This window comes from Gekko japonicus, unplaced genomic scaffold (assembly GCF_001447785.1).
Source record: "Gekko japonicus isolate JY-2015 unplaced genomic scaffold, Gekko_japonicus_V1.1 scaffold16, whole genome shotgun sequence".
Taxonomy (NCBI): Eukaryota; Metazoa; Chordata; class Lepidosauria; order Squamata; family Gekkonidae; genus Gekko; species Gekko japonicus.
Genome location: NW_015169777.1, coordinates 2,384,405 through 2,405,578, shown reverse-complemented (window position 1 = coordinate 2,405,578; position 21,174 = coordinate 2,384,405). Strand labels below are relative to the sequence as shown.

At 44.0% G+C, this 21,174-nt stretch overlaps 1 protein-coding gene across 1 annotated transcript in view; it reads right to left on the bottom strand.

Moving 5' to 3' along the window:
• Positions 1-21,174, bottom strand: part of HS2ST1 (heparan sulfate 2-O-sulfotransferase 1) — a 72,557-nt gene that overhangs the window by 35,571 nt on the left and 15,812 nt on the right. Inside the window, exon 2 of the mRNA XM_015416684.1 lies at positions 7,993-8,231. Within this exon, the coding sequence (XP_015272170.1) occupies positions 7,993-8,231 (239 nt within the window). The remainder of the gene's footprint in view (positions 1-7,992; positions 8,232-21,174) is intronic.

Genomic DNA, 21,174 nt, shown 5'->3' with positions numbered 1-21,174 from the left:
ATATGGCTGCCACCTGTCTTCGTAAGGTACTGGTACTAAACCCCTTATCTAGACCCTCTTGAAGAAAGAGGAGGAGTACTCCCGTGGACACCTCCATGGGGTCAATACTCCTCTCCCCGCACCATGCGTTGTAAACCTGCCAGGTGTTCTTATAGACCCTATTAGTTGACCCCTTTCTCGCAGCCAACATGGTCTTAACCACACTATGGGAATAGCCCACCCCTATTAACTGCTACCTCTCAACCGACAGACTGTTAGTTTTAATAAGTCTGGTCGAGGATGAACTGTCTCCCCCTGAGTTAGAAGATCTTCCATGGGGGGCGGGCGCCAAGGTTCCTGGGTGGACAACCTCCTGAAGTCTTGGAACCAGGCCCGACGGGGCCAAAATGGAGTGACTAGAATTACTTCCACTCTCAGATCGATTATTCTTTGAACCATCTTCTGAATGATTTGTATCGGTGGGAAGACGTAGAGAAGAGTTCGCGTCCACACTAGGTGCAAGACATCTGTTCCTATGATGAGAGGACTTTTTAACCTAGACACGAACTGTCCTGTCTGGCGGTTCTGTTCTGTGGCAAACAGGTCCACTTCTGGTGTGCTGAATCTCTGACAAAGTTGCCCAAACACTGCTCTGCTGAGCATCCATTCAGATTGGTCCACCCATTGACAGCTCAGCCAGTCTGCCACTGTGTTCTCTCGCCCTGCCACATGTATTGCCTTTAACAATAAGATGTGAGCCTCCACCCACCGTGCCAATTTGCTTGCTTCCTCGTGTAGCCTTTTGAAGAGAGTCCCTTCCTGACAGTTGACATACGCCTTTGCCGTCATATTGTCCGTCTGGATCAGAATATGATGGCCCTGTATCAGCCTTTGAAATCTTCTTACTGCCAACCTGATCGCTCTTAGCTCCAGGACGTTCTTACTGCTGGACTTCTCCTTTAATGTCCATGTGTCCTGTATCATTCTTCCCTCTGCATGTGCTCCCCATCTGAACAGACTCGCATCTATCGTGATCACCACTCGGGGGAGTTCCCTGAGAGGTACACTGTGGCGATTTCATGTTTATTTGTGTGTGTGTCTTTAAAAGTTTGGTTTGTATGGATGTATGACAGACTAGGGTGCTGGAAGCAGGCAAATGGTATGATTGGTGAGTGACAGAGAGGGGGAGGGGTTTTGGAATGGATGCTGTGTGGAGGATTTGTATGTCTATCAGGAGTGACTGTTAAGAGTGATGACAGTTAAACAGTTAGTCAGTCAGAAGAGAGTGCTGTGTAAAAGCAGTTAATATGAGTTTTGTTCTGTGTGATTTCTGTGAGAGAAGCAGAAGAGGAGTTAAGTGCTGTCGCTGAGTTGAAGGAGACGCATCCCTGTGTATGAAAAGAGTGGCATTTAGTTCGGTGTTATAAGAGTTACAATTGAAAGCTGAGAGTCTAGGAAAAAGTACAATGAAAAATCCCTGTCAGAAAAAGAGAAGCTTGTGAGAGAGACACCCAGCATTTGTTCAAATCATTCCCAGTACTGTTCACATTGTTTACCCTCGTATTTATGCTTTCTTTAAATAAATCCTATTTCCTTCAAGTATACCAGCAGTAAAGAATCCTTCCTCAGACCACATAGTACCACGAACGCCTAAAACCCTCGGTATACCTACCCTGTGAAAAATATTATAGAAAAAGGTTGGGAAAGCCTAAATTTCCCTGGTGGCAGCCAGAATACCCTACAGAGTAAAACTGAAAGAACATTTTAAAGTAAAACTAGACCTCCCCAAATAAGAGGTCGTCACATACACCCTCACCGAAACGGTTCGGTTCCAATCACCATCATAGTTGCTGTCTCACTGATGATGGAAGCTCTACTTCCCATGACCTCTTCCGTGCTATGTCTGTCTGGAACAGAAGAAGAAAACACTGCAGAATTCTCATGTGGAACCTGGACCATTGCAAAACTTCCTGACAGGACACCTGTATCCCCAGATGTTGTGCTAGGAGCATACTTCCACCTTCGGTGTCTCCACCACACACTGTGTCAGATGACATAGCCTCAGCTGGCGGTCCTGGGATAGGAACGCCCTGTCCCTCACCATGTCGATTTGTACTCCTAAGTGAAGTATAGACTGACTTGGAATTAACAAACTCTTTGTCTTGTTGATCACAAACCCCTGACATTTGAGTTCCATCAGGGTAATATCCAAGGAGTGCACCGTCTGTTGATATGAAGACGCGTTGACCGGGATGTCGCTGAGAAACGGGAATAAAGATACACCTACTGTCCTCAGATGGGTTACCAGAGTTACAAGAATCTTGGTGAGCACCCTTGGCGATGACTTGAGGCTGAAGGGGAGAGCCCGATACTGGTAGTGGACTCTCGTCGTAGGCAAACCGAAGGAATCTCCTGTGTGTCTCCCTGATCGGCATGTGGCGATAAGCCTCTGACAGGTCTATGGAGGCCATGAAGTCCCCTTGTTGAATTGATGCTAGGATGGTTTTCACTGTCTCCATCTTGAACTTCTTGGTTACAACCCATCTGTTCAGCCACTTTAAATCCAGTATCACTTGGGCCTCTCCGTTTTTCTTCGGCACCGTAAATAAGAGGGAGTAGACACCGTGAGATCTCTCTGAGGCTGGAACTGGTTGTATGGCTCTTATTTCTGATCTCTGCCAAATTTCGGCAAACTGCAGGAGCTGGCCTCCAACTCCCATTTGCATCTTTTCTCCAGCATAGTCATGCTTGGGTGCCCTTCTTGGGTCCTATGGCATTATGCCGTTGCTTAGACTGAAAGGGATGAGATCTTGTGTTCCTTGGACTTTGGTTGCCACTTGTCTCTGAAGGACCGGACGTAACCAGGCTTGTTCTCTTTTCGTGCGCCCCAAAAGGACTGCTGACGTCGTCTGTCACTCTCATCCTTTCTCTTTGAAGGGAGGACCTTCTTTTTATCCTTGTCTTCCCAAAGGAAGCACTGAAGTAGACACCAAACTTGTTGACAGGATCATCCACTGCTGGCAGTCTGAGCTTCTTGGAGGCCTCTGGAATGAGAGAGTAAAACTTCCCAAAGGCAGGATGAGTCACTTTCAGTTTGGCAGGATGCTCCCACTTCGCCTACATAACCTTATAAAAAGCAGCTGGCAGTGGCACCCCTGTGGATTTCAGGTGTGCCTTGGGCACAGTCTTGTCTGACCCCATAGAAAACTCTGAATCCTCCTCTTTTTGGTCTTTTGGTGTGTAGGAGAGCTCCAGAGTTCTGATGACCTTAGGGAGGAGTTTACAATACAGCTCTTGAGGATGTTCTAGCGCGGAGCCTGAAAAAGGCGGGGAGGGCGGGCGGCGGCTCTGCAGGCCGTTTTTCAGGCCCGGTGCCCCAGGGCGGAGCCTGAAAAAGGTGGGGAGGGCAACTCAGCAGCCCCCCCCCGCAGTGGTTGCAGCGGCCATAACTTTTTAAAGAGCCCCATAGGACAGCTGGGAAAGCCAGAATGACCTCTCGCGTGAGAGGTGGAATTTGCCCCTACGAGTCCAAGGCCACCACCCCGGGGCTCAGGGAGGTGGGAGAACGTTTTGCCCCACCCCCCGGCATCGCAGCTGCCACCAAGAACAGCCTCAGCCAGGCAGAGACGGGGGGGGATTTTTCCCAGGGTGCGCGGCTTCGCGCATCTCCGGGAACGTCTGGGTTGGCCCTGGAGGCCTAGCGGAGGCTGCTGGAGCAGCTTCGGCCAGGCAGAGATGGGGGGGGAAGCCGACTTAATCTCCTGCTTCTTCCTCATTCTGGAACAGAATGAGGCGGGAAGCAGAGGGCGGCCGGAAGAAGGGGCGGGGCTTCGCCATGTGACCGCCCCCCCCGGTGCCTCTCTCCTGGAGCGACGTACCGGCGCGCTCCGGCCTGATCTGAGGTCTGGTCCAAGGTATTGCCAAATAGTTCACCCTCTAGGAAAGGACTTGTGGCTATATTAGCCTTGTAGTAGCATCCACAGTCTATTTCTTCAGCCATAAAATCCTTCTTGCCACTATAGTGAAGGCCATAGCCTTTGACGAAAATTTCACAGAACTGAAACTGGCATCAGCCATGAAGGCTGTAATTCTCACTAGTCTAGAGAGGTAGCTAGTGAGCTTCCTTGATAAACCAGGAGTTTTCAGGTGTTAAGAGATCTTTGGTGGAAAGGAATAATGCTTTATGGCAAGTCTGATGTGGAAAAACTGACCTGGAGATTCAGTACATTCCTCCTTGACTCTTTTAGTAAAAAGCAAAGGAAAGGAAAGGTAGAGTCCAAGGTTTGGGGCATACGGAACACCTCCATGGTCCCATTCTCGTCATCGTCATCTTTATTGGGCTCTTGATCTCCCTTGGGGGTAGAAAGTCGCAGAATCTTTAGGGCCCTAAGGAGAGTAGTCTCAGGGCTGTAAGAGGCACAGCTCTTCACACCCCACCCCTGCATCAGCCTGCATTCTGCTGAAAAGGCAGGCTACCCAGGGGGGCATGGACTGTCTTATGGGATAAACTCAGATCACTGTGAAAAAACAGTCTGTGAGACTGAGGGGCCTGCTGAGGAGGGTCTTCATCCAATAGTTCCCCATCCTCCCTGCTGAGGCAGACTCTCAGTACTTATGGCTGCAAATATCCTCCCCCAGCTGGGAAGACATTGGCAATGAAGCCTGGGAGGAGGGGAGGTAGGTTTTTTGTGCCACTTTAGTAGACCAAAAGGATTTTTTGGTGATCTGAGTCTAGCCCATAAGACAGTCTCTTGCCCCCTGGGTAGTTGGCCTTTTAGGCAAAATGCAGGCTGAGGGGAGGGGGAGGTGCCACTGGCAACCACTACAACAAGGCACACAGGTCATGGCACCATCATAGCAAGCTGAAGTGTTTTCTGTTTCAGCCTGATGCTCTACCATTTTGTTCCAAGAGGCCAATTTACATCTCCACTTTTGCTTCTGTAACCCTCATGAAAGCTAATACCCAGGATTAAGCCTTGTTGGTCTTAAAGGTGTCACTGGACTCAAACTTTGTTATATTGCTTCAGAGCAACACAACAACACACCTGAACCCTAAATCACCTGCCAGTTTGCTGGCCATTTCAAATTCAAGAGACTGAGATGCAAATGACATAGTTCTTGGGGGGGGGGGTGTCAGCAGTACGAACAAAGTGGCTTTTTCCCCTTCCAAAGAAGATAACAGAGAAGAAAACAAACAGTAAAGCACAAGAGGGAAATAAAGGATAACCGAAAAGGAACTCCACCCACAAAAAGGCCAAAAGGCAACTGGAGCTCCTCCAACTCCTGCACATAAAAAGGAAGCAGGAAAAGAACTGAAGAAGGAGGTACTTCTCTCCTTAAGGGCAAGAAGGTTCTAGAAGGAGTATCCAAATGTTAGGATGTCCTCCTCTCCTCAAATGAGATAAGAAACTGATAGGGCATCAATGAAAGCTTTTTAAGCACAGTTAAATACTGTTCTTTCCTCTGGAGATGTGCAACTAAAAAAACCCTGACAACATTAAAAACCTGACTACATGCATGACAAAACACGGTTAAGCTAGTGCAGAATAGGTTCCAATCTCTAGACCAGTGATGGCGAACCTTTTAGAGACCGAGTGCCCAAACTGCGACCCAAAACCCACTTATTTATCGCAAAGTGCCAACACGGCAATTTAACCTGAATATTGAGGTTTTACTTTAGAAAAAACAACACATACATTAACTTAAGATGATCCAAACAAAGTAAGGAAAGCAATCCCAAATGCTTTCATTTACTTAAAATTATTTGGCAGAGAACTCAACACTTTAATGATGGTCTGGGCCTGGCTGGGGCGATGGCACATGTGCCCACAGAGAGGGCTCTGAGTGTCACCCCTGGCACCCGTGCCATAGGTTCGCCACCACTGCTCTAGAAGCTTCCAAAGAGACCTTTGTTTCAATAGTTCTGCCAAACCTATCTAACAGGGTTTCTATGAGGATAACAAGGAAGAAATGGCAAAACAAAGAGATAATAAGCAGTCAAATGCAGAGTAAACAAAGCCCCCTGCCACAAGCATGTATAAGATAAACAGTAGGAATTGGCCCTAATATACCCCCAACCTGAGAAAGCAGAAATAGAACATTCATTTCCATCACAATTGCACAGGGGAAAGACATAAAAACTAGGCAATTAATTTGTTAAAACTGTACTTTTCTAATCAAAGCCCAAACCTTGACTTTAACTGTAAACCTTTTCATTGTGCTTTCAAGCCTAATGCAATAACTCTCAAGTCAAGCAGGGAGAAACGGCTGTAACATAATATCTTAAATCGGGGCAAAGTGATTCGGAAAGAAAAAGCATGTTTATATATCCTGAAGCCCTAGAAGGCACAGTCCTTCAAAGAAGGAAGGCAAGAATCTGAAAGTAACAACATGACCTGCAGAAACAAGCATCAAGCTTCCATCTTCATCTCCTTATGAGTGTTGCACCTTTCAGAGAAAACAAATTCTTATTTAAATTCTAAGAAATAGAAAAAAATATGTTTCATTTCTTTGTTCAGTGGACCTTGTCCCTTCGAAATCTGACCCTTGAACTGTAAAATATAAGAGGCTCACAAAAAGTCTTGGGAATCCATAAGACTGCCTTATACTGAATCAGACCCCCAGTCCATCACAGTCAGTATTGTCTACTCAGACTTGGCAGCAGTTCTCCAGGGTCTTTCACATCTGGTACTTTCAACTGCACATGTCAGTGATTTAACCTGGGATCTTCTGCATGCCAAGCAGATTCTCTACCACAGAGCCATGGCCCTTCCTCCAAAATTCCACATGCATACACACCAGTGAGGAGATACGGTTTTGTCTTAACACATGACAGATTCAGCAACTACCTAACAGAAATGCTAACGGTTATTCAGAATTGGGTATTTTCACCACACTGCATAGAAGTAAAGCAATAATTATTATTCTATTATTTACACAGTGCCATCAGTGCACAACATGAGAAATATATAACCCATAATTCAACACAGGGAGATAATTAGATGAGGACTAATGTGGTACCAAATAGTGGTGTGCATTCGGATCTTCCTGAGACAAAAATATACACGAAAAATTTTCAGGTACATTTCGGCATCCCAAAAAAATACGGGACTTTTTGGGGAAAACCCCCCCCCAAAAAAAAATCTGGAAAAAAACTGTGTATATTTTTGGGAACCAGGAAGACCGGGGAAACAGCTGAGAGGCAGGGAGACTGCTCCCCACCCACCTATCAGCTGTTCCTCCTTCTGCAGTCCATTTAAACCAGGCGTGAGCTGCCACTCAGCTGTGTTTTGTGGCTTTGCAGCTCCTGTGTTTGTTTGTTTTTTCCCATCTCGGGTCTATGGGACCTAAAAAAAATCGGGATTTCTAAAAAAATCCCAGATCTGAATACTTTGCCAGTATTGGGATCCGGGAGTTTTCAGATATCCTGGAATTTGGGGGGGGGGGGTTTTCAATAGACCCAAACCAGAAAAAAATGCACACTCTTAGTACAAAAGACTTCAGAGAAAAATCAGATTTTGAGGAGATTTGAAAAAAACAGGGTGTAGCATCATACAGGAGTTCCTAGGGAGGTCCAAACAAAGAGCAGCAAGGAAGAAAGAGTAACTGTCAGGCCAGCCTTCATGGTTGATCAACAGGGTGGATGGGGACATTATTAACGGATATGGGAACTATACAACAGAGACGAAGATTTGTGAGGAAAGAAGTTTCATCTTAGTGCACCAAGAGAAAACACAGATCTTCTTGGAAACAAATAGCTGCCTATTTTAATCAGATATTAGACATAAGATGTCTTTATGAAGCTCAGCTTTGGAATTGATTTAATAAAACTCTCGTGTTCAGGCTTCCTGCTCTATCAGGTTCTAAAGCAATAACCTTACTAGAATCCCTGTCCTTAGCACTCTACTGGGGCTTAGTGATGCTTTCTCATCCATAATGCTTTGATTCTGACATCAGTTAAATATAAAACTATTAAAGAGATAAAGGGTTGAATCTTAAACAGATGTAACCTACCTGATCTTGCAGAGACATAACAGGATTATTTTTGGTTGTGTTGATATGCAGTACATGATACTTGTTTCTTGCACAAAGATCATAAGCAATATTTGTAAATGAAGTGCTAGCAGTTTTGGGGACTCGATTATAAATTATCACCAAATCATCATCTTCATCCAGAACTGCATCTGATCGAGAGCCATCTATCGTATGACGTTGCTCAATTTCTCGAACTTCGTGTTTTGCAATAGCCCTTTCTAGAAAAACAAACAGAATGCACAAATAATTATTAGAGAAAAAATACAGGTCTTAATTTAGTCACTGATTTGAATAAATCTGAATTAAATTCCTCACATCATAAATATAACAAATACAGTCTGGTAAGACACAGCTATCTGAGAACATAAACTGGAAAGTCCATTCAGGGTTAATAGGAATTAAAAAAAATTAAGTCTGTCTTTTAAGAAAAAGATTTTTCCACAGCCAGTCTAAAAATAATTGCTATTAAACATCTAGCACTTTGCAGTGATAGATTGATGAAATGATACTACACATAATATGAATTTTACAGAACATTAGCTACTGACCATTCAGGGTTGAGTCAATTAATTGCAAAGAGGAACTGAAATTTAGATAAAACGAATATTGTGCTTATTTTAATTAAACTCACTCCCCTGTGTATGATATTACAATGAATGGCTTTGCAAAATCCAATTAGATATATTAATTGAGTGTTTGATAAGAATAGAAGCGGAAGCAGCATACAACATGATCATCATTAAGGTGCAAAGTGTCAATCTTGCACACAAAAACTGAACAAATAACAATGAAGAGCCAATCGCAATCTTTGAACTGAACACCAGAGAAAGTAGGAAATCATAACACCATTTCTACCTAAACCCAAAAGCATTTCTGCAAATTATTGCAAACTGACATTCTCTCACAAAATGGCCATTAAGAGGATTCAACAAATATTTTTCTGTATTCTAGTCCTATCATTTATCTGGACTGAAAGCTACTACTTGTAGGTGCTCTATCAGTTATAATTCACCACTGTCAAAATTAAATTCTGCTCTCTCCTGATCTCTTCCCTTTTATGACCATCGGGCTTATCCCTTGAATTTTTTTTTGCCGTCAAGTTGCAGGTGACTTATGGCAACCCCGTAGGGTTTTCAATGCAAGAGCCATTCCCATGTGGTTTGCCACTTTCTGCTTCTACAATACAAGTGAGGTGAGGGAAGGTTCAGCATTTCTCACTTTTGTGAGGGTATTTTTTTTTGTATTCTTCATGTGTGTGCGCGCGCACCTGGAAGTCACGGCGACCTCTGGTTACTGACCCCTCCTGGGGCCTAGAGGATATTCAGAAAGGTGGCTGAATAAAGCCTGCTCCTGGCCTCACAACTGCTGGTATTCCAAGGAGATCTCCCATCTAAGTACTTGCCAGAGTTGATCCTGCTTAGCTTCCAAGATCTGACGAGATCTGACTTGCCTGGGCTATCCAGGTCAGGGCAGCACTTCTCACTTTGATCTCCCTTCCATCTATTACACCTTCTCTTCATTTCCTACAGTCCTTCAACAATAGGCAAGAAGACGAAGTAGATGGCTGAGAAAGTGCATAATAACAGTCTACCAGGCAAAGAAGCTTCTAGATCTCCAGAAACTCACTGTTTGCAACACAGCTTCACTGTTTGCAGCACAGCTACCAGTGCAGACTGTGACACCAACACTTCAGAAAAGGAATTTTGATGGGGTGGCACGCATATATTTGGTATGGGAAAGATAAAATCCATTCTAATTTTCATTCTCATATAATAAGAGGAGCACTTATAAAAATATGGAACCCTATAAAAGATATTACACGAGAATTCCAAAATGGGTATCACCATTAGAGGCATTTGTAAAACCTTCACTAATTACTAGAAGTAACAGAGAATGTTATGAAATGTTGTTAGAAAAGAATAATGATCTAAAAACAGAAGAAAAATTGTTGCAACACAATATTCAATTATCATGGTGGCAATATTTGCAATTAAAATCAAGATATACTAAAGATGCTTCCCAAGGATTTGAAAACAATAAAAATGAATTCGATAAGATATGGCTATCTTCCAATGATAAGATGATTCAAAAACTATATAACCTTTTACTAGATGACTATATGCTAGAAGAAACAATTAAGCCATCTATGATTACCTGGATGAGAGATATAGGTCACAATTTAGACATAGAGGACTGGTCCAAAATTTGGAAGACTACTAAATTTATGAAAGCCATTTCATATAAGGAGAATATTTTTAAGATGTTTCATTGGTGGTATTGGTCACCTGAAAAAATAGCCAAATGCTTTAAAAAGAATTCAGATAAATGTTGGAAATGTAGAACCAGTGTTGGCACTTTTTTCACATGTGGTGGTGTTGTATAAAAATTCAAAAATACTGGCGAATGATACATAAGATAATCCTAGAAGTTACAGAGGTTAATTTAAAGTTAGAACCAGAATGTTATTTGCTTAACATGATACCAGATGATGTCAGATATAGTAATAGATCTGCTAGAATTCTTTTGGCAAAGTATTGGAAATCTGAGAAAATTCCCTATGAGAAAGAACTAATTAACAAGATATTAGATCTAGCTGAAATGGATAAATTAAGTTTACTTATGCAAAGTAAATATGATGAAGTGTATGTGAAGAGATGGTCAAGAGTTTATAAATAGATAAAAAGTAAATCAAACTGCCAGACTCGAATTATAACCAAAAGTAAATATGCATGTTTGTATAAAATTAAGAAAAAGACAGGTTGCTTACCTGTAACTGGTGATCTTCGAGTGGTCATCTGTGCATTCACACCCTTGGGAATACTGCGCCTGCGCTGAACCTTCTCGGTACCGGTAGCTAGCAAAAGGGATTTTCGCGCCTCTCCCAGGTCACGCGCCGGCTCCACTGCGCATGACCAAGGAGGGGCACGCAGATCCCGCCAGTTCCTTCTGACCGCCGCCCAACAGCCTTCAAAGAAACAAGATGAAGGGCCGAGAGCAGAGGGGAAGGAGGGCGGGTGGTGTGAATGCACAGATGACCACTCGAAGATCACCAGTTACAGGTAAGCAACCTGTCTATCTTCTTCGTGGTCTCTGTGCATCACACCCTTGGGAGAATAGCAAGCAATAACTCTTACCTGGAGGAGGGGCCGAGGCCCTACACCTGCGCCGTCTGCAAAATAGACCGACCCAACGCCACACGACGAGTAGACCGGACATCAAGGGCATAATGCTTCACGAAGGTGAGCGGAGTAGCCCAAGTCGCAGCGTTGCAGATGTCCTCCAATGGCATCCCTCTCAGGAAAGCTGTGGAAGCCGCCACCGCCCTTGTAGAGTGGGCGCGAAGTTGACCTGGAAGAGGTCTCTTAGCCAAAGCGTAACATAGCTTGATTACTTCCACAATCCACCTGGACAGCGTCTGGGAAGAGATCTTCTTCCCTAGGGAGGGCATACTGTGAGCAACAAACAAGGCTGGAGACTGACGAAAAGACTTGGTCCTGCCCAAATAGAACAGCAACGCCCTCTTAACATCCAGAGAGTGCAATTTCCGTTCCTCTTCATTGGCAGGAGACGGGAAAAATGACGGCAAAACTATATCTGAACGTAGATGAAACTCCGAAACGACTTTCGGTAAGAAGGAGATGTCCAAAGACAACGACACCCCATGAGGGGAAAAAATCAAGTATGGTGGATCACACCTTAAAGCAGACAACTCACTGACTCGACGAGCAGAAGTAATGGCCACCAGAAACGCAGTCTTGAGCGATAACAACTTTAGAGAGCAAGTGGCCAGTGGTTCGAAGGGTTTTCCCATCAAAAACCGCAAAACTAAAGCCAAATCCCAGGCCGGAGTCGGAGAACGACGGGGAGGGTACAGGCGAATAAGACCTTTACAAAACTGTTTCGTCTGAGGATGCGAGAAAACTGAAAACCCATCAATAGATGGATGAAAAGCTGACACCGCAGCTAAATACACCTTAACTGAAGAAAAACTGAGTCCCAAGTCCATTCTGGACAAAATAAACGCAAAAATAGACCTCAAATCCACTGGCGGAGGAGGTAAATTGGAAGAACTCAAGTACTGTAGGAATAAATCCCACTTCTTTGCGTAAGACGTCCTAGTAGACAGTTTACGACAATTCAACAGGACCTCATTGATACGGTCATCCATCACTGAAAGCGTATTTCCCATAGAGTCAACTTGAGACTCAGAGGATCGTAGTGAAGGACCTGGCCTTCCTGAGCTTGGAGGAGATCCAACTCCTGCGGGAAGTGTACGAAGGATCCCTTGGCTAACCGCAGCAGTGTCGGAAACCACACCTGCCGAGGCCACCAGGGGGCTACCAGGAGACAATGGGGCTTGTCCTGTTGTATTTTCACAAGCACCCTGTGGAGCAGCGGAATCGGAGGAAATAGGTATAGAAAGTCGTGAGCCCACGACATCAACAGACCGTCCCCCATTGACAGAGGGTCCAACCCCGCTCTGGAGCAAAACCTGGGACACTTCTTGTTCAATCGAGTTGCAAAAACATCGATGTGGGGATGTCCCAGATGTTGAAAAAGAGGAAGGAGATACTTTGAGTTCAACTCCCATTCGTGGTCCGATGCTCCCCCTCTGCTCAGGAAATCCGCTTGTTGGTTCAAAGTTCCTGGCAGATGGGCAGCTTGGAGAGTGATGTTCCAATGAAGGCACTCTTCCCATATGTCCATAGCTAGCCTGCAAAGGGACCTGGACACGGTCCCGCCCTGGCGATTGATATAAGCCATCGCAGTTGTGTTGTCCGTAAAAATCAACACAGCTTTTCCTACAACCTGTCTGAGTAAGGATCTGAGGGCAAATTTTACGGCCAGCAGTTCCAGATAGTTGATATGATGACTCTTCCAAAGGGGTTGCCATGGAGCACCCACACAAGTGTCGTCTGTATGAGCACCCCAACCCCACAGGGAGGCATCTGTGGTGATGGACATTACGGGAACGATCGGTTGGAACGGTGCACCCGCCAACAGATTGGTGTCCACGAGCCACCACTGCAGGGAGACGAGGACCTGCGGAGGCACTACCAGTTGAAGGCTCGGAGGATGGATGGAAGGGCGAAATTTCTTTAGAAACCACAGCTGCAACGGGCGCATGCGAAGGCGTGCATATTCGATCACGGAAGTGGTGGCTGCCATGAGACCCAAGATCCGCTGAATGTGGACCGCTGATGTCACGTTGGACTGGAACAAACGTTGAATTTCCAGACGAATGGTATCTGCCCGTTGGCGAGGAAGGTACGCCCGAGTGGCTAGGGAGTCTATGACAGCTCCTATGAACTGCACGCGAGTTGCAGGTTGCAGCATGGATTTCTGTAAATTCACCAGAATTCCAAGGGAGGATAGGACCGACAATGTGATGGTGATGTGCTGAAGGAGACATTCTCTTGAATCTGCCACCATCAACCAGTCGTCTATATACGGAAAGATCTGAATGCCCTGAAGGCGAAGATGAGCGACGACAACCACCATTACCTTCGTAAAAACCCTGGGGGCGGTAGAGAGCCCGAATGGAAGGGCTTTGAATTGGTAATGGTCCTCCCCGACTGCGAATCTGAGGAACTTTCTGTGACGAGGATGGATGGAGACGTGAAAATAAGCGTCTTTGAGATCTAAAGTGACCATCCAAGTCCCTGGAGACAGGAGTGGTAAAATGCTTTGCAACGTGGTCATGCGAAACTTTCTGTAAATGATGAACCGATTGAGAAAACGAAGGTCCATGATTGGACGAAGTCCTCCGTCCTTCTTGGGGACCGTGAAATATTTGGAATAAATCCCGCGGCAACAATCCGCCATCGGGACTTTCTCTATAGCGTTTTTTTGTGTCAGCGATTGTACCTCCTGTAGCAGGGCAGGAGACGCCGGGGTTCTGATAAAACGGGAGATTTTGGGAGTCAGAGAAAACTCTATGAGATAGCCATCTCTTATTATAGAGTGCACCCATTTGTCCGTAGAAATGGCGAGCCATGCGTGCAGGAAGGGTGCAAGGCGAGTCTGAGCAGTAAGGTTGAAGTCAAAGTCCCTGTTTGGGATTCTTAGGGAATTTCGACTTATAGGCACCGGACGATTGTCCCTTATTTTTCGGGGGAAAAGACCGTGACTGAGAGGGAGGTCTTTGCCATTGATCCGTAGGTGATTTGTTGTACGGTTGCCTGGTCGACCAAGGTTGCCTAGGCCACTGCTTGGATTTCGAGTATTTGGTCGTGGGGGAGATCCCCAAACTCTTGGACGTCTTGATACTCTTATCCATTTCCTGCAGAACCGTGTCAGTGGTGGAGCTAAACAATCCAGAACCTTCAAAGGGAAGGTCTTCCACCGAGGATCTGGTGTCATATGGCAATGATGAAGAGCGGAGCCAGGCATGTCTGCGTAACGCTACAGAGGTTGCTAGAGTCTTACTAGCGGATTCCAGGGAATGCTTGGCAGCACTAATTTGGTGTCTAGCCAAGACCATCCCTTCATTCTGAATCCTTTTAATCTGAGGTTGGCACTCTTTGGGCACGTGCGGGAGGAAATCATTCAAACGCTTCCATAAATTGAATTGATAACGGCCCATGCAGGCGGCATAGTTCGCCGTTTTAATGCCCATTGCACCGACAGTGTAGAATTTTCTACCAACCGAATCCAACTTTTTTCCTTCTTTGTCTGATGGAGTAGAGTGGCTCGCTTTTCCTTTCGTGGACGAGGAAACGACCAAAGAATTGGGCTTAGGATGTGTGTATAAAAACTCAGCCCCTGATTCCTGGACCTTGTACATGTGATCCAGACGCTTATTAGAGACATTAATGGAGGCTGGACGAGTCCAAAAGTCCTTGGTAGTTTGCAAGAGAACTTTTGTCATTGGTAGAGCCACGGAGGGCGAAGTGTTAGAGTGCATAATGTCAAAAACGTTATCATCCACAAAACTGGCAACGAGAGTAGGAGTCATAGATAGATCTAATGCCATGCGTTGAATAAAATCTCCATAAGACTTAACATCCTCTGATGGAGAAATAGGTAAATCCGCTTCCACATCTTGCGAGGTGGGCTGTGCATCTACATCCTCGATATGTTCAGAAAAGCCATCTGAATCGGAGGATACATTGGATGGTTCTGGAGATGATTCGAGTAATTCAGGTTGAGACGGTGCCGGTGTGTTAATCGGGGGCACAACCGGGTCTGGTGGATGCGTCGGTATCGACTGCTTCGATACCGATGGTCGATCTTGAAAGCGCGAAATGCGGGATGACACCGACTGACGATCCCATTCAGGTGGGGGTGGTATCGGGAGTGCCCAAGGGTATGGGTATCGATTCCCGTACAAATAATGCCATTGCCTCTCATCCCAAGTCAGGGGAGGAGAAGTTGGTCGGTGCCGATCCTCGACTCCACGTTCTGGGGAGGCATGAGAGGATTGACGGCTCGACATATCAGATTGCGACTGATTTGTCTGTTGAGTAAGGTCGATGTCGAGATCCGAACCGATCGGGTGAGGTTCTTGCGTGGGATCTCGACCCTGACTAGCCGAAACCTTATGGACTTTGGGTTCCTAAGCAAACGAGGCAAAGCGAGTGCCCGTCGGTGGGGGATATTTTAAGGCCGCAAGTCCTACACCGTTTGAAACAACCCCACCGCGGGGCCATAGGCCAGCGGGAGGTGAACGTAAATAAAGAACAAACACCGAAAGAAAAATGCTAACTACAAAAATAAAGAAAGAGAAACTAACTAAACGCAAGTTTAGCAAAAAAAATTTGGTACTTAGCAGACCGAGGCAGAAGGCGTCCTACCAGCGCGGCGGTCAGAAGAGAACTGGCGGGATCTGCGTGCCCCTCCTTGGTCATGCGCAGTGGAGCCGGCGCGTGACCTGGGAGAGGCGCGAAAATCCCTTTTGCTAGCTACCGGTACCGAGAAGGTTCAGCGCAGGCGCAGTATTCCCAAGGGTGTGATGCACAGAGACCATGAAGAAGATCTAATAAATATATTTAATAATTTAAAAAAAGGAATTTTGTAAAACAGCCATGTGGGCCTCAACTTTCATGTTTGTTCATCACACAAAACTCACAAAATTAATTGGCTGATGCAGCTTTTGGGCATAGGGTACTGCAACAGGTGGTACAGTTAGAGTAACCAGTTCATACATAACCTACATGGGAACTGCTTTTGTAAATACCTTGTTAAAATGCCCCCCCCCCCCGACTGACAAAGGATTATTGGATTTACCATGAACCTTCCTTCCACTCTGAGGAACTTTTCTTTATGGCTGGATCCTTTCTGTCTAACCAACTCTATGCATCTTTTTCATGTTTAATCTTATATTGTTTATTCAAGCATTTTAGTTAGGGCTTATGGAGTTCTTGAACTGAGGACGTAGATGAACCCACTGCCAGAGACAGGAAGTTTCAGTTTCAGCTGACCTAGTTCCTGATTGGTTTGTGGGCGTAATCCATGATAAAATGCCCTCCATTCCTCAGAGTAGAAGTAACCTTCACAGTAAGTTCAATGTTTCTTTCCCTTTTCCTGTTAAAGTAAGATGTCATGGCCTGTTTAAAATGTGAATATTTAAAATGTAAAAAGAAATCGGTCTTCCCCACCAACTTGAGTTTGGCCCTATGATTGGATTTTGAGACACAAAAGACACATGTATGCCTAGCAACAAAAGGAAAAATAGGAAGCTGTTCTATGTATTCATTTCTCCTTTAAGTGTTTCTGTAGCAAATGGCCTTGGGATAGAACACAGTTCCAAAGCAAACCTATGCAAGTGTTTTTTGGTTTGTTTTTCGAAACAAAGGAGGAAAAACAGGCCTAACTGAACAGCCAAGTGCTGGATTACATGAAATATTCAACGTTTAGAATGCTGAAGAGTCCAAATAATATAAACACCCCCAAATATCTACCTTCATGATCCAACAAGTCCATAATATAAAATTCCGAAAGGTTGAGATCTGGGCTTTAAAAAAACAACAACTACCAGATGCTCAGGACTACCAGCTGTCTTTTCTTTGTCCCAGCCTTCCTGCCAGGTTTGTTCAGCTCCTCATGCGCATTACATGCAAATTATTTAATTAGCTAACTGGCACAGTTGTCAAGAATATGCATAGGTTAATTCTTGAAGTTAATTCAGTACTACTGAATGATGTCAGCCTCTTGAATACTGGCGTCTAGAAACCTGCAAAACATACTCAGAAAAGCCGGAACAGCCTCCAAAGACACACTGTCTCAATATTCATCTTGGCCGGAATCAGTGTATAGCTTCTTAGCATATGGGATTAAAACATTCTTGTTGTTAAACCTTATTGCAAAAAAGAGAAGGAAACTGCTACATGAGGCAGCTGATACCCTAATTAACAGTTACATATACAACTTCTTATCTGCTTCCTTAGAGTATATATGCATTATGATATAATCTTAAATTACATACCAGCTTTTTCCTCTTCACTACATGATTTATCAGCAGAATTTCAAACCAGGTTGTTCAGATTAACAGAACAGGCCTCTCAAACTGATAGGTGCAACTGATAGATGTGGGAAGTTCACACGTGTATGTGTACACACACTCAGATATCATGGGTCAGTCACAGTGTTTAGTGGAAGTTGTGGATCCAAACCCTGCATATGATCATTTTTAGCCCTATCTGCTGTCCCCCATTGGTCTCAGACAGGCAAGCAGATTTGCCTTAAGATTGTCCAGGTAAGAATACTAGATGCCACCTTGGCTGCTCCCACGGTATTTTCCCCTCTCTTCACTACACCTGCCCATTCCAACATAACAAATGTAAAACTTAAAATTAGGTGCCAATTATTAGAACACAAAGCTTCAGGATAGCTGACAAGTTTCCAACTTCTCTTATTCATAAATAATTAAGATGTGAAAACTTGTCTCTCAGTAACAGGCTACAGTGCACCTGTGTAGCAGCCTGTCTCTGATAGCACCTCTGAAAGATACAAGCCAGATAACATGGTGATGTGGTGGCCATCCCTTGCACCCAGCATCTGGTAGTCAGCCAATCTTTAACATGGAAGCTACATATAGCTATCATAGCTAACAACTACAGGAAGACCTATGCTATCGTATTTAAAAAGTCATCTAATTGAGCGGCCATCAAGAATAAGTTACTCAGAGAGAAAGCCCAAGCAGATTTACTCAGAATCCTACTCAAGTCTATTCAATGGGGCTTACTCTCAGGAAAATGTCCTTTAAATGTCACTGTCAGAGTACTGCATTTTAGTAATACTTCACAAAAAAAATTCCAGTCCTCCTAGGTGTTATTGGCAAATTTATTAATGAAAATCAGAGCATTAAAGTACATCTCTCACACTGTTAGGCATGATCACATGGGGAAAAAAAGGCATGGATCAGGAAGAGAAAGAGGTTGGTATCATTGGAATTGCTCACAAGCATTTATCAACTTATCATCATTTTTATTCTGCCAATACTTTGTTCTTGGCTGGAACTTGGGTAATTGCACTGTTTCACATCTCTGTGCTCATTCTCTCTGGTTGCGCCTTTTCTTTGGAACTCACTATCTCCAGGCCAGTGATCCCCAATATGGTGCCGATGTGATTCCTGATGTGTTTACACTTTTTGAGTCTTGGGGATAAAATCCAAAGGCTCCTGACCAGACAGAAACAGACAGGGGCCTTTGGAATACTCCTTACCAGCTTACTGACTAGCAAAGTGCTGAGCACATCCAATGCTCACAGCCATAGGTCCACAGCTTGGCCACAGACACTCCTGTCTCTGAACTTGAAAATCTCACCCTGCAGTCATGCAAGAACAAATATCTCTTTTCTTTAGAAACTGAAACCAAGCCATTTATTTCAGTCAATTTATCAAACAAAGCAAGTATATGAGATTCTTTAGAAGAGTTCAGGTATTGCATTTCATTCTGCAGGACATTTGGCTTGGAAACTCCCAACATGTTATGACTGACCCTGTCCTCCATGGCAAATTTTTACAATGGTGCCCACTACTCCTTTCTTAAAATTATTATAAAGTGCCTTCTTAAGCAATACTATAAAGCAAGGTTTTTTCCTCCCTCAAAATGACAAGAAGCACATGTAGTAGAGACTTCAATTGCCTTCTAAGGGCATCTGAAGAAGTGAACTCTAGCTCATGCTAGTATCAATGTTTATTTTATTTATCAATGTTTATTTCAAAGAAAACCTTTGTGTTCTACTTTTACACACAATTATGGCCCTCAAGGTGGCAAGCAATTAAACAGACATTAAAGATCACCTCTAAAAACAAAAACATCAGAGGAAGCGTTAGTCTTTAAGGTGCCACTGGAGTGCTGTTTTTTTTTGAGTCTTGGGGATAAAATCCAAAGGCTCCTGACCAGACAGAAACAGACAGGGGCCTTTGGAATACTCCTTACCAGCTTACTGACTAGCAAAGTGCTGAGCACATCCAATGCTCACAGCCATAGGTCCACAGCTTGGCCACAGACACTCCTGTCTCTGAACTTGAAAATCTCACCCTGCAGTCATGCAAGAACAAATATCTCTTTTCTTTAGAAACTGAAACCAAGCCATTTATTTCAGTCAATTTATCAAACAAAGCAAGTATATGAGATTCTTTAGAAGAGTTCAGGTATTGCATTTCATTCTGCAGGACATTTGGCTTGGAAACTCCCAACATGTTATGACTGACCCTGTCCTCCATGGCAAATTTTTACAATGGTGCCCACTACTCCTTTCTTAAAATTATTATAAAGTGCCTTCTTAAGCAATACTATAAAGCAAGGTTTTTTCCTCCCTCAAAATGACAAGAAGCACATGTAGTAGAGACTTCAATTGCCTTCTAAGGGCATCTGAAGAAGTGAACTCTAGCTCATGCTAGTATCAATGTTTATTTTATTTATCAATGTTTATTTCAAAGAAAACCTTTGTGTTCTACTTTTACACACAATTATGGCCCTCAAGGTGGCAAGCAATTAAACAGACATTAAAGATCACCTCTAAAAACAAAAACATCAGAGGAAGCGTTAGTCTTTAAGGTGCCACTGGAGTGCTGTTTTATTTTCTATAGGACAAACAAGACAAGATCTGACTTTTTCACATTCAAAACAGGGATCATATCTCCTTTGTTTGAAATGGAGCATCTGGGTGAAGGAAGACATCAAGCCCTCCATTCTCCACCTCCACTGCTTTAGGTCCTTTTTCTCCTCAGCTTGGTCCAGGTTTGGTAACAGAGATGGATTGCAAGGAAGAATTCTTAGCAACAAATCACAGCAAAGTAAGATGGGTGGGGATGGAGACATTAGATACCCTTACTTGTGTGCAAAAACTAGGTTTTCTAACCTGCTATCCTATGCTTTACATGTCAATAGAGCAGTCATAACAGTGTTCCCTCTAAGCTGTGCAAGTGAGTGGCTGCTGATTAACACAGGAAGAAGCCCTGCTCAGCAGCAATCTGGAGCTGCGCAGGGCTTTGCACTGCCCATTGCTCATTTTAAGATTACAGAAGTTATATTCTGCTCAGGATGTGAACTGCTCTGCTCAGTAGAGAAAAAAAAATCAGAAGAAGCATTGCACACAACTACCTGTCACGCCTAATTTAGCCTTGGAAGAAAACATGGCAGCAAAAGATTTAACAGAGAATTTATGTAAAAGGGGAAGTCAAGGAAAAGGGGAAATGTGGGAAGACATACAAAGTTCAGACAAAAGAGCTGACTATGCCAGACAAAGAGTACAAGAAAGAAAAAAACATTGGACTGGAGGCAAAACAACAGTAAAATAAGAGAAATTTAAACATAAGTAGTTGCTCAGAATTGTAACAGAAGGAACTAGAAAACAGTAAAAGGAAACAGCCAAGAAGGGAAATGTAACTGAATCAGTGAGGAAGATGACACAAATTAAGTTCATAAATGATGTTTATAGCACAAGATGGAAAAGGCACTGGGGGAAGTATCACAATCATCAAAACAAGGAACAAAGCATTTGAACAAACATCCTAGTCTCTTCTATATTCAACACTGCTGATAGTTTACATAGTGACTCTCGGGAATATGACATTAAAAAGCTGACAGCAAAAGGACTAATTTGGGCAGGAAAAAACTGATGAGAGGGAAATGGGAACAGATTCTAAAGTTGACATGAAACAGTCACTTATTCTTTCCTTAACTGTACCAAACCAATTTTTCACCATCTTCC